At 48.1% G+C, this 13,227-nt stretch overlaps 1 protein-coding gene across 5 annotated transcripts in view; it reads left to right on the forward strand.

Annotated features, from left to right (window-relative positions):
• NUP93 (nucleoporin 93) overlaps positions 1-13,227 on the forward strand; it is a 67,135-nt gene that overhangs the window by 17,170 nt on the left and 36,738 nt on the right. For all 5 annotated transcript variants that reach the window (XM_085887879.1, XM_085887884.1, XM_085887880.1 and 2 more), the window contains exons 8-10: positions 5,937-6,029; positions 9,194-9,333; positions 9,601-9,733. In XM_085887879.1, the coding sequence (XP_085744005.1) occupies positions 5,937-6,029; positions 9,194-9,333; positions 9,601-9,733 (366 nt within the window). The remainder of the gene's footprint in view (positions 1-5,936; positions 6,030-9,193; positions 9,334-9,600; positions 9,734-13,227) is intronic.

Here is a 13,227-nt window from a genome sequence, read left to right on the forward strand (position 1 = left end):
GCTTTCGACCAGGCGAACCTTTCCTCGCTTTCGACCAGGCGAACCTTTCCTCGCTTTCGACCAGGCGAACCTTTCCTCGCTTTCGACCAGGCGAACCTTTCCTCGCTTTCGACCAGGCGAACCTTTCCTCGCTTTCGACCAGGCGAACCTTTCCTCGCTTCGACCAGGCGAACCTTTCCTCGCTTTCGACCAGGCGAACCTTTCCTCGCTTTCGACCAGGCGAACCTTTCCTCGCTTCGACCAGGCGAACCTTTCCTCGCTTTCGACCAGGCGAACCTTTCCTCGCTTTCGACCAGGCGAACCTTTCCTCGCTTCGACCAGGCGAACCTTTCCTCGCTTCGACCAGGCGAACCTTTCCTCGCTTTCGACCAGGCGAACCTTTCCTCGCTTTCGACCAGGCGAACCTTTCCTCGCTTCGACCAGGCGAACCTTTCCTCGCTTCGACCAGGCGAACCTTCCTCGCTTTCGACCAGGCGAACCTTTCCTCGCTTCGACCAGGCGAACCTTTCCTCGCTTCGACCAGGCGAACCTTTCCTCGCTTTCGACCAGGCGAACCTTTCCTCGCTTTCGACCAGGCGAACCTTTCCTCGCTTTCGACCAGGCGAACCTTTCCTCGCTTTCGACCAGGCGAACCTTTCCTCGCTTTCGACCAGGCGAACCTTTCCCCGCTTTCGACCAGGCGAACCTTTCCTCGCTTCGACCAGGCGAACCTTTCCTCGCTTTCGACCAGGCGAACCTTTCCTCGCTTTCGACCAGGCGAACCTTTCCTCGCTTTCGACCAGGCGAACCTTTCCTCGCTTCGACCAGGCGAACCTATCCTCGCTTTCGACCAGGCGAACCTTTCCTCGCTTTCGACCAGGCGAACCTTTCCTCGCTTTCGACCAGGCGAACCTTTCCTCGCTTCGACCAGGCGAACCTTTCCTCGCTTTCGACCAGGCGAACCTTTCCTCGCTTTCGACCAGGCGAACCTTTCCTCGCTTCGACCAGGCGAACCTTTCCTCGCTTTCGACCAGGCGAACCTTTCCTCGCTTCGACCAGGCGAACCTTTCCTCGCTTCGACCAGGCGAACCTTTCCTCGCTTTCGACCAGGCGAACCTTTCCTCGCTCGACCAGGCGAACCTTTCCTCGCTTCGACCAGGCGAACCTTTCCTCGCTTTCGACCAGGCGAACCTTTCCTCGCTTCGACCAGGCGAACCTTTCCTCGCTTTCGACCAGGCGAACCTTTCCCTCGCTTTCGACCAGGCGAACCTTTCCTCGCTTTCGACCAGGCGAACCTTTCCTCGCTTCGACCAGGCGAACCTTTCCTCGCTTTCGACCAGGCGAACCTTCCTCGCTTCGACCAGGCGAACCTTTCCTCGCTTTCGACCAGGCGAACCTTTCCTCGCTTCGACCAGGCGAACCTTTCCTCGCTTTCGACCAGGCGAACCTTTCCTCGCTTTCGACCAGGCGAACCTTTCCTCGCTTTCGACCAGGCGAACCTTTCCTCGCTTTCGACCAGGCGAACCTTTCCTCGCTTTCGACCACGACAACCTTTCCTCGCTTTCGACCAGGCGAACCTTTCCTCGCTTCGACCAGGCGAACCTTTCCTCGCTTTCGACCAGGCGAACCTTTCCTCGCTTTCGACCAGGCGAACCTTTCCTCGCTTCGACCAGGCGAACCTTTCCTCGCTTCGACCAGGCGAACCTTTCCTCGCTTCGACCAGGCGAACCTTTCCTCGCTTCGACCAGGCGAACCTTTCCTCGCTCGACCAGGCGAACCTTTCCTCGCTTTCGACCAGGCGCACCTTTCCTCGCTTGCGACCAGGCGAACCTTTCCTCGCTCGACCAGGCGAACCTTTCCTCGCTTTCGACCAGGCGAACCTTTCCTCGCTTTCGACCAGGCGAACCTTTCCTCGCTTCGACCAGGCGAACCTTTCCTCGCTTTCGACCAGGCGAACCTTTCCTCGCTTCGACCAGGCGAACCTTTCCTCGCTTCGACCAGGCGAACCTTTCCTCGCTTCGACCAGGCGAACCTTTCCTCGCTTTCGACCAGGCGAACCTTTCCTCGCTTTCGACCAGGCGAACCTTTCCTCGCTTTCGACCAGGCGAACCTTTCCTCGCTTTCGACCAGGCGAACCTTTCCTCGCTTCGACCAGGCGAACCTTTCCTCGCTTCGACCAGGCGAACCTTTCCTCGCTTCGACCAGGCGAACCTTTCCTCGCTTCGACCAGGCGAACCTTTCCTCGCTTCGACCAGGCGAACCTTTCCTCGCTTTCGACCAGGCGAACCTTTCCTCGCTTCGACCAGGCGAACCTTTCCTCGCTTCGACCAGGCGAACCTTTCCTCGCTTCGACCAGGCGAACCTTTCCTCGCTTTCGACCAGGCGAACCTTTCCTCGCTCGACCAGGCGAACCTTTCCTCGCTTCGACCAGGCGAACCTTTCCTCGCTTCGACCAGGCGAACCTTTCCTCGCTTCGACCAGGCGAACCTTTCCTCGCTTTCGACCAGGCGAACCTTTCCTCGCTCGACCAGGCGAACCTTTCCTCGCTTTCGACCAGGCGAACCTTTCCTCGCTTTCGACCAGGCGAACCTTTCCTCGCTTCGACCAGGCGAACCTTTCCTCGCTTCGACCAGGCGAACCTTTCCTCGCTTTCGACCAGGCGAACCTTTCCTCGCTTCGACCAGGCGAACCTTTCCTCGCTTTCGACCAGGCGAACCTTTCCTCGCTTCGACCAGGCGAACCTTTCCTCGCTTTCGACCAGGCGAACCTTTCCTCGCTTCGACCAGGCGAACCTTTCCTCGCTTTCGACCAGGCGAACCTTTCCTCGCTTTCGACCAGGCGAACCTTTCCTCGCTTTCGACCAGGCGAACCTTTCCTCGCTTTCGACCAGGCGAACCTTTCCTCGCTTTCGACCAGGCGAACCTTTCCTCGCTTTCGACCAGGCGAACCTTTCCTCGCTTCGACCAGGCGAACCTTTCCTCGCTTTCGACCAGGCGAACCTTTCCTCGCTTTCGACCAGGCGAACCTTTCCTCGCTTTCGACCAGGCGAACCTTTCCTCGCTTTCGACCAGGCGAACCTTTCCTCGCTTTCGACCAGGCGAACCTTTCCTCGCTTTCGACCAGGCGAACCTTTCCTCGCTTTCGACCAGGCGAACCTTTCCTCGCTTTCGACCAGGCGAACCTTTCCTCGCTTTCGACCAGGCGAACCTTTCCTCGCTATCGACCAGGCGAACCTTTCCTCGCTTTCGACCAGGCGAACCTTTCCTCGCTTTCGACCAGGCGAACCTTTCCTCGCTTTCGACCAGGCGAACCTTTCCTCGCTTTCGACCAGGCGAACCTTTCCTCGCTTCGACCAGGCGAACCTTTCCTCGCTTTCGACCAGGCGAACCTTTCCTCGCTTTCGACCAGGCGAACCTTTCCTCGCTTTCGACCAGGCGAACCTTTCCTCGCTTCGACCAGGCGAACCTTTCCTCGCTTTCGACCAGGCGAACCTTTCCTCGCTTCGACCAGGCGAACCTTTCCTCGCTTTCGACCAGGCGAACCTTTCCTCGCTTTCGACCAGGCGAACCTTTCCTCGCTTTCGACCAGGCGAACCTTTGCTCGCTTTCGACCATGCAAACCTTTGCTCGCTTCGACCAGGCGAACCTTTCCTCGCTTCGACCAGGCGAACCTTTCCTCGCTTTCGACCAGGCGAACCTTTCCTCGCTTCGACCAGGCGAACCTTTCCTCGCTTTCGACCAGGCGAACCTTTCCTCGCTTTCGACCAGGCGAACCTTTCCTCGCTTTCGACCAGGCGAACCTTTCCTCGCTTTCGACCAGGCGAACCTTTCCTCGCTTTCGACCAGGCGAACCTTTCCTCGCTTTCGACCAGGCGAACCTTTCCTCGCTTTCGACCAGGCGAACCTTTCCTCGCTTTCGACCAGGCGAACCTTTCCTCGCTTTCGACCAGGCGAACCTTTCCTCGCTTTCGACCAGGCGAACCTTTCCTCGCTTTCGACCAGGCGAACCTTTCCTCGCTTTCGACCAGGCGAACCTTTCCTCGCTTTCGACCAGGCGAACCTTTCCTCGCCTTCGACCAGGCGAACCTTTCCTCGCCTTCGACCAGGCGAACCTTTCCTCGCTTTCGACCAGGCGAACCTTTCCTCGCTTTCGACCAGGCGAACCTTTCCTCGCTTTCGACCAGGCGAACCTTTCCTCGCTTTCGACCAGGCGAACCTTTCCTCGCTTTCGACCAGGCGAACCTTTCCTCGCTTTCGACCAGGCGAACCTTTCCTCGCTTTTTCTCCACGGCTCACCACTTCGTCTTATCCTCCCCCTCCCTCGCGGGTCGAGTTAACCGCTCTGAGGGACTCGCCTCCGGATTGGATGAGGGGTTGTCGGGCGACTCGTGGCCGCCCTTCATTGGTCGGGCCGAACACTCCCTCTGGGCGGGGCTGCCCCTGAGGTGGTCAGCCCCCCTGATTGGCTGGGGCACGCGTGCGATGCTCGCCCTTCGCTCATTGGCTGGAGGAAACGCTCTATGTCCCTCCTTGGGACGGAGCCTCGATCCGAAGCGACGGAGGCTCCGCTCATGCCCTCAGCCAAAAACACGTGGGCAATGGCGACCGGGTCGAGTGCGGGTCGGCGTCGCTGTTGTTGTTGTTGTTGTTGTAGATGTAATCAAAACCTAACTAAAAAAATAACTCGTAGCGCACACACGAAATTCCGATTAGATAGGAGGGATGGATTCTCGCTATAAACACATACTTATCGAAATAACTGAACTACGGGGACTCTGGCTGTTTGTGTGCAAAAGGCTTCCAGATGCGTAACAATATTAAGTCGAGGATGTCAATAATATTGTGACAATATTATTGTCAATGGCATTTATTTTTATTTTCTGATTTAAAAGGATATATTAAGTTCTGAATCAAAAACAAAGGTTCTGTAATATTAACAGTGAAATCAAGACTTGTGGAGACCAAATACTTTTCTCAATTTCAACTTATTTTTAGAGAAAATTCGTTTTTTTTTGAAAAAAGTGCAAGGGTGCCAATATTTTTGGCCATGACTAATAATCAGCAGAATGAGATTGCAATTGTTCCATGTAATATAATAATTTTTAATGATTTTTTTTTTTTTTGAGAAGAGGGAGAGGTATAATACAAGAAAGGTGTGAGAGGATGAGACCCAGGTTAAAATCGAGATTGCATGACAGAACTGAAGGCTGAGGTCGAGCTGCTATGTTGCCGAGTCCCGAGGCAGAGACAGACCATCATATATTTGACACTGTAGAGCTAAGTAGACACGGTTATACACTGGAATGGGATAAAAAAAACAACAATGCAGGGACGAAAGAACAACGGTAGACAGGACAGATCCGCTGCGGAATCTTGGCTGTTGGCGAAGTTTTCACGAAGAAGCAAATGCTACGTCCACACCAAACTCACCCGTCATTAGCACAGGTCATTTCATCATTACCAATTCTCTGCATCTTTCCTTAAGAGGTAGCAAAATTTGTAGCGTTGACTTGTTGCTGAATATTGGAGTTTTATTTGTCAATGATGTTATTTTATTCCCAAACACTACGTCAGAGTGGCACCCTGCCCGGGATTTTAATCCACGGTAAGGAACTGATGCTCTGTATTGAGTATGGTACATGATGATTCCCAAACTGGGCATTGAAACCTGTATTACCTGATGCCTCATTGCAGGATCATCAATGATTTGCAACCTTTCCTGAAAATGACAAGGGTTAAATTGGCCCTCCAATCTGGCAATCTTGGGATTGAAGAACTTTCATTAACTATGATGTGGTGTTTTGTGTAATACTGTATTTATGAAGTTTGTTTTTGAATGTGCCTCCTTTTCTATTCATGGTTCAGTGAACCCATATTTTATTCAAGCTCCCCAGTTGTCGATGACATTTTCTCTTTTTAATCATCTTATCATTTGTGTCTTTCTTTGGTCTTGGGCAGGTTTACATTTATAATGAGAAGATCGTGCATGGACTACAGCGCCCAAAATTTGTATCCATGTTTGCCAATGCGGCTGAGGGCATGGATGACAAAGTGAGTTTCAATTTAACGTTGATTCTGCTATAAATCCTGTATTCGTGAACACATTTTATACCTACCACACTGCTGTCACACTTCACACGGGTGTTGTTCAGTTAAATTCAGCAGTACACATTAATTTGTGATCCACATATTTCATGCTATTAGTTTCTAGTTTACATTCTAAGTTAACTTGATTACACTAAGCAGGTGATGATCAGTGATTGTCACCATGCTTACATTATTGCTACAATTATATTGTTATGAATTTCGGTCCGGCGGCGTGCGATCGGCCACGTAACTCAAATCGCGACCGCGTCGCCCACCGGAACGGACTATTCAGTCGTGACCCTCCTTGGAACTACCGCCAGGAGCTAGTCACGGGTGGGTCTTTCAACCCCACCACAATCGTGGCAATCGGCCACCCGCGCAGGATAGGGTTGTTCGCCAAACTCGACCTACCTAAGTACCTGCGCGGGTAGTTAACTGGGCGATCGTACCTCGCCGCTGGCCGGCCAAGGACACGAACCGCTTAAGCGGTCCGTTCCGTGCTTCAGTGATAACCGAGCGGTGTTATCGCCGGCCACGACGGACGTGATTATTTACCGGGTGTTTACACCCCTCCTACCAATTCCTTCCGTGATGCAAGATGGAACTTTCAAACAAAGGAAAGGACGCAACGAAACGGGGAACAGTTCAACAAGCACATTTATTGCACACTCAGACAAGCACGTATTTTACAGCCATACAGTAATTCATGCACGTATACAGTGAAAGCAAGCAAATGAAGAATTACAACCGAATAAAGTCTTTATTCGCATGCACACTTAGACAATTCTACTTATAAGACGGCGCCACCACATGCATTTACACAAAAGCAAAGGAAAAAGCCACCCTCAAATGCAAGGGTGGCAGACAGGTTCGTGGACCAAATGTGCGTGGAACCTGGATGAGCGGCCAGGTCCACGAGACCGAAGGGTCTTACCCGCGCCCTCGTGGCGCGATGGCGGGCAAGCCGCGATGTCAGCGTAGCTGCGCTTGGCTTCGTGCCCTGGCGTGGTCGTCGAACTCTCTCTCCGGCGCTCCCTGTCTGCCTTTCCCGTCGGCTTCGAGCTCCGTCTCCCGACTCTGTCCCACCGACACTGCCGCCGTCTGCCGACACTGCACTCGACTGGACTGCCCCGTCTCCCGATTCTCCAGACTACCGACACACTGCACTGCCGACCCTGCACTCGACTTGACTGCCCCGCCGACACTGCTTGACTTCCACTCCACCGACTCCGCACTGCCGTCTCCAGACCCGCCTTGACTGCCCCAGCGACACTGCATTCGACTTGACTTCCACTTGACTGCCGCGAGCTGCGCCATGCTCGCGCTTATATAGGCCGAGGGAGGAGCGTATATGCAAATTTCTGGATCACAGCGGGTTCGGAGGCGGGGCTACACCACCTGATGCTCAGTCATTGGATGGATGAAAAGTGGGCGTGCATCATTCCTGATCCGCTTTTCGAGGCGAAAGGAACCCATTCACAACCCATGGTACGACGTGTGGTAGAAAGGTGGAGGTGGTGGGGGTTTGCTGTGGTGGTTTGGGAAGGGTGTTGGTGGTGGCGATTTGGTTGCTGGCGGGCGTCGTTTGAGAATGACGGTGAAGCGATGTTTGCGGGGTGGAGTTGTGGAGGTAAAGAGGCGAAGGTGGTGGTGTTTGAGTTGTAGTTGTTTGGGAATGATGTTGGTGGTCGCGATTTGGTTGTTGCGGGATGATTGGTCCAAAACATCGACAGAGAAAAGAAAAACTGTGAACTCAAAGCATCACAGCCCTGTAAAAATGGAAATTCCCTCTAAACAACGATGGGGAAATCTAACTACACAATTACTTATCGTCATAACTGATCTGAGGTCCTTTATGGTGGTCTGCGAATTTCCACAGCCGTAACAATATAAATGAAACTGGAGTGAAGTCGATGGTGCACCATTGCAAATCTCCATGCTTCCCACCTAAATGTTCCACCAGGAATGACCCAACATCAAATTTTTAGCTTAAAAAGAATCTTCCGTTTTAACCCCTGTGACCCAAAGTCCGCACCACCTGGGCCATGAACCGGTGGTCAAATTCTAAAAATCGTGACATATTTCATGCATCCTTCAATGTTGATTAAAGATACAAAGTTTCTTTTGAAAATGTTCGATAATTGTATTTTTTGTTATAAATTGTCCTTTTTAACCCAACCCAGGGAGCAGGGAAAAATGATACTGCTCTTGTACCTTCTTGCCATGTGGTGATCATCACAAAGTTTGGTGAATTTCTGCTCAATCGTTTAGGAGGAGATAGCGTGACGGAGCCGATTACAATATCCCCTCTTGTTTTTTTTTTTTTAATAGCGTGGTGATAAATATACTCTTCAGTTGACTTCCATTTTAACATGACAAACAGTAATGATTGAATTTTAAAATGTGATGAATATGAACAATTGCTAAAAGTTTCTGACTGATCGAAATATCAATCCACAGTGATTGTCAGAAAATCCTCAATTTTCATCCCATTGACTTGAAATTTGAAGAGGATTTTCATATTTGGTCACTGAATTCAACCACCAATTATTTTTTGAGGTCAAATTTGTTTTATGGATTTTGCAAGTGTCTTGCTCTGCATGACTTCTTCTTCTTCTTTGTTTGTTTGTCTGTGTACAGGATATCTCAAAAGGTTGTGGACAGATCTGGATGAAATTTGGTGGGCACGTTGGGTGTGTGACGAGGACGAACTGATTAGATTTTTGGTGAAGATCCAAATCTGGATCCGGCTACCAGAATTTTTAGTGATTCTTCACCATTGAGAGATAGGGTAAACTAATATATAGCACGATATCTCAAAAAGTTGTGGACGCATTTGGATGAAACTTGGTGGACAGGTTGGGTGTGTGACGAGGACAAATTGATTTGATTTTGATGAAGGTCTGGATTTGAGAATTATTTAATTTTTTAAGTGATTCTTCACCATTGAGAGATGGGGCCAAAAACGATATAGTACTGTATTGCATGATATTTCAAAAATGTATTGGGCCCGATATGTTCTCATGGATCAGGCATTATGTGGTGGAGGTATGCGCTCTACCAAGTGTCCTCCTTGTTGGAAATGTTATCGTCTCGCGTTTATTTCTATAATTTGATCTCTTTTGCAGAATGTTGTTGACCTCTGGGCTATGGTCCAGCAGATGACAGAGGTTGGTATGGAACCTTCGAGGGATACACTGGCCTTTCGCACAAGCAAAAGGATACAGATGGCTTTTGTTAGACAAGCACTGGGCTACCTAGAAAGCAGGTATGTTTTTTTTTTTTTTTTTTTTTTAATTCTATTGTCGGATCCTTCAGATTCTCCTGCATTTCACCTCATCTTGTGTATTGATATGTAAGTATGGAGACATTAAAATTGATGAGAAAAGTTTGTAATTTGGGAAAATTGTTTGCCTGGAAAGCTCACTTTTATGTCTTATTCTTGTCTTCTTTCTCAATAATCATTGTTTGCTTTGCTGTAATCTTCATTATGCATTGTCACACATAGTTCCTTTTTCCATGTAACTCCTGGTAGCTACAAGCAGTATGTGATGGCTGCAGTATACGGGAACCTGCAGCAAGCTCAGCTGGGTGGTATTCCTGGTACTCTGCACCTTATTCACAGCTTCCTGAATGTGAAACTGCCAACACATGTTCCGGGGTTGCAGGTTAGATACCAGAAATTGTGCCATTCTCTTATTATTATTATTTTTAAAATTTTCATTATAGCTGTGCATATAATGATTTGTGCAGCACTGTTGCTTTTCATACAATTACTTTAACATTTGGTTGCTGTGACTGTTTTTGATGGAGACTCTGACAAAGCAGATATGGTGAGAGAATGAAGAACTAGTCTTACTGGTGAAGGCTCAGGTCAATTTGCATAGACTGACACGTACAATAACCGAAGAACTCAACCGAATGTTGATTGAGGTACATTAGCTCTGTGGGAAGCAAGAAGCTGATGTTTCAGGCATTAACCCTTCGTCCTTTTTCTCAGACGAAGCATTAACACCCAAAACGTCAGCTTCTCCTTGCCTCCCACGGTGGCTCGCAGACTTGGTGATAGTTTGACGATTTAAATACAGTGCCTATAGAAAGCTTTCACCCCCTTTCAAAATATTCACCTTTTGTGGCCTTATAGCCTGGAATTAAATTGCATTAAATCAGAATATTTCTACCTTTATTTACACATTGTAACCTACAACTTCGAAGACCTAAGTGAAAACCAAATTCTACAAATGTCAGAAAAATAATTGAAAATGGAAATACAAAACTAGAATAGCATTGTTGGATAAGTGTCCACCCCCCTGAGTTAATACTTGGTGTTTGCACCTTTGACAGCAATTACAGCTGTGAGTCTGTTGGGATAGGTTTCTCCCAACTTTGCACACATTGATTGGGCAATATTTACCCATTCTTCTGCACAAAACTGTTCAAACTCAGTCAAGTTGCATGGGGAGCGTTGATGGATGGAAATTTTCAAGTCGTGCCACAGATTTTCAATTGGATTTAGGTCGGGGCTCTGACTGGGCCACTGAACGACATTTGTCTTTTTGTTCCTTAGCCACTCCAGTGTAGCTTTGGCTGTGTGCCTTGGGTTGTCAAGCTGAAAGGTGAACTTCTGTCCCAATCTCAGCTTTCATGTAGAGCCAGCAGGTTTTCCACTCGGATTCTTCTGCATTTTGCTCTATCCATTTTCCCTTCTACCCTGACAAGTGCCCCAGTCCCTGCTGATGAGAAACATCTCCATATGTGATGCTGCCACCACCATGCTACACAGTCAGGATGGTGTTCTTTGGGTGATGTGCTGTGTTGGGTTTGTGCCAAACGTAACGTTTTTCATTTCGGCCAAAAAGTTTCATCTTGGTTTCATCAGACCCCAAAACGTTTGCCACATGGCTTCAGAATCACCGGCATGTTTTTTTTTTTTCATACCCCAAACTTGACTCAAGATGGACTTTTTTGAGTAATGGCTTCCTTCTTGCCACCTTACCGTACAGGCCAGATTTGTGGAATGCTTGGTATATTGTGGTCACTTGCACACAGTGACCAGATTTGCCATAAAGGCATGTCGCTCTTTCAAATTTGCCATTGGCCTCTTGGTGGCCTTTCTGATCAGTCTCCTCCTTGCTTGGTCATCCAGTTTGGAGGGACGGCCTGAGCGAGGCAGGGTCTTGGTGGTACCATATGCCTTCCACTTCTTAATGATTGTCTTGACTGTGCTCCAAGGGTTGTTCAAGGCCTTAGAAATATTTTTATACCCATCTCCTGATCTGTGCGTTTCCACAACTTTATCCCAGAGGTCTTTTGAAAGTTCCTTGGGGCTCATGGTTGAGTCTCTGCTGTGAAATGTACTACCCAGCAGAGGAAACCTACAGGAACAGCAGATTTTATCCTGAAATAATCAGAATCACTAAAATTTAACCCAGGTGGAGACCAATTAACTTGGTGTGTGATTTTGAAGGTGATTGGTTACACCTGAGCTTATTTATGATTGCTATTATTAGGTGAGTGGACACTTATCCAACCAAGATATTCTAGTTTTGTATTTTTAATTAATTTTCTGAAATTTATAGAATTTGTTTTTCACTTCGAAGTTGTGGGTTACGATGTGTAAGTAATGGTAGAAAAGTCTGATTTAATGCAATTTCATTCCAGGCTATCAGGCAACAAAAGGTGAAAATTTTGAAAGGGGGTGTAGACTTTCTTTAGGCACTGTACATATACTGTATATTAGGAAGTGTACCCCTCCCAAGTGATGGGAAAAGTTTAAGTTAATCTATCAATTGAAATCATATTTAACGGACCTTAAAAAGGTTCATTGTGTTGCACTCTTGGTTTTACTCAGAACCAAAGCTCTGAGATACTTATACTGTCCACCGCAAAATGGTGGTGAAACATAGGGTGGCAAAGGTTGGATTTTTCTGAATTAAAGGTAAAACGTTCAGATAGACACCATGGTTCACAATATATAATAGATGACTTCCCTTCCAAGGAACTTCAACACAGAAAGAGACCATTCGGTCCATTAAGCCTGTACAATGGTTGTCAACCTATAACGGTTTTTGTATACAGTCACGGCTCGTGGAAAAGCTATACCACGAAACTGATCAGGACAAAAGGAACAGCAATGAGAGGGTTGGGATGGGGGTGGGGGGGGCACCCACAATGGAGTTTAAGGACAATATAGTGGGAAAAATGGATAAACAATTGGGTAGGGAGGAATGGGATGGACAGGATGGATACAGAAGGAAAATTTTCTTCATCCTTCTCTCCCCCCCAATCCTACCTATCCCCCTCCTCTCTTCCTTCCTCCCCTCTCTTTCCCCTCCTCTCTCTGCCTTCCCTCTCCCCCCCTCTTTATCTCCTTTCTCTCCTCGCTCAAGATAAGTGTGCCAAGTGCACATTCATACAAGTTAGACCACCAAAAACAGACAACATAGAAATCGACACACATACAACAATGCAGGAGCTATACAATGGAGCATCATACAAATACCTCAGAGTAGGAGAGAGCCACCAACTATGTCACCAACAAATGCACAAAACAATTACCAAACAAGAAAAAGAGCAATTAGAGATTGCAGACCCTCACCAGGACTTCTTTTGAGTGGTGTATTTTTGTGGGTTTTAGGGTAAATCCAATATGGTTGCCAACCATGTGATCTATGATATCATATGTAAAATTTTTGTTCCTCATGGACAGGTGGTCGGTCATACGTGTAAAGTTTTACCTCGATTTGTTCAGCCACTTCAGAGAAGATTTTTGAAGGTTTAAAAAAATAAAAATAAAAATAATATGGCTGCCGAATCAAGTGACTGTCATGAATTATTTTTCTGTGGACAATTTTATCCCTAGATGACCCTCAAAAATTTTCATATTGATCGATTGTGGTGTTATACATCTGCAATTATGATATAATGAGGGTACCTATGATGTTATAAAAAATCAAACTCGTTCCTTATGAGGAGTACTTGCTCGGTGCCAAGTTTCAATTTTTTCCTTTGTGCGGTTTCAGAGATATAGGTCCAAAGTTTTTCCGTTTTTCCAATATGACTGCCACACCACGTGACCCATGACGTCATAATTATCATTAAAACATTCTACATGGGTAGTCGCACCAATGGTGAAAATTTTGTTTCAATCCGACAAGCGCTT

Source organism: Eptatretus burgeri, chromosome 7 (genome assembly GCF_056783735.1).
Source record: "Eptatretus burgeri isolate ZD-2024b chromosome 7, Ebu_testis_v1, whole genome shotgun sequence".
Lineage (NCBI taxonomy): Eukaryota > Metazoa > Chordata > Myxini > Myxiniformes > Myxinidae > Eptatretus > Eptatretus burgeri.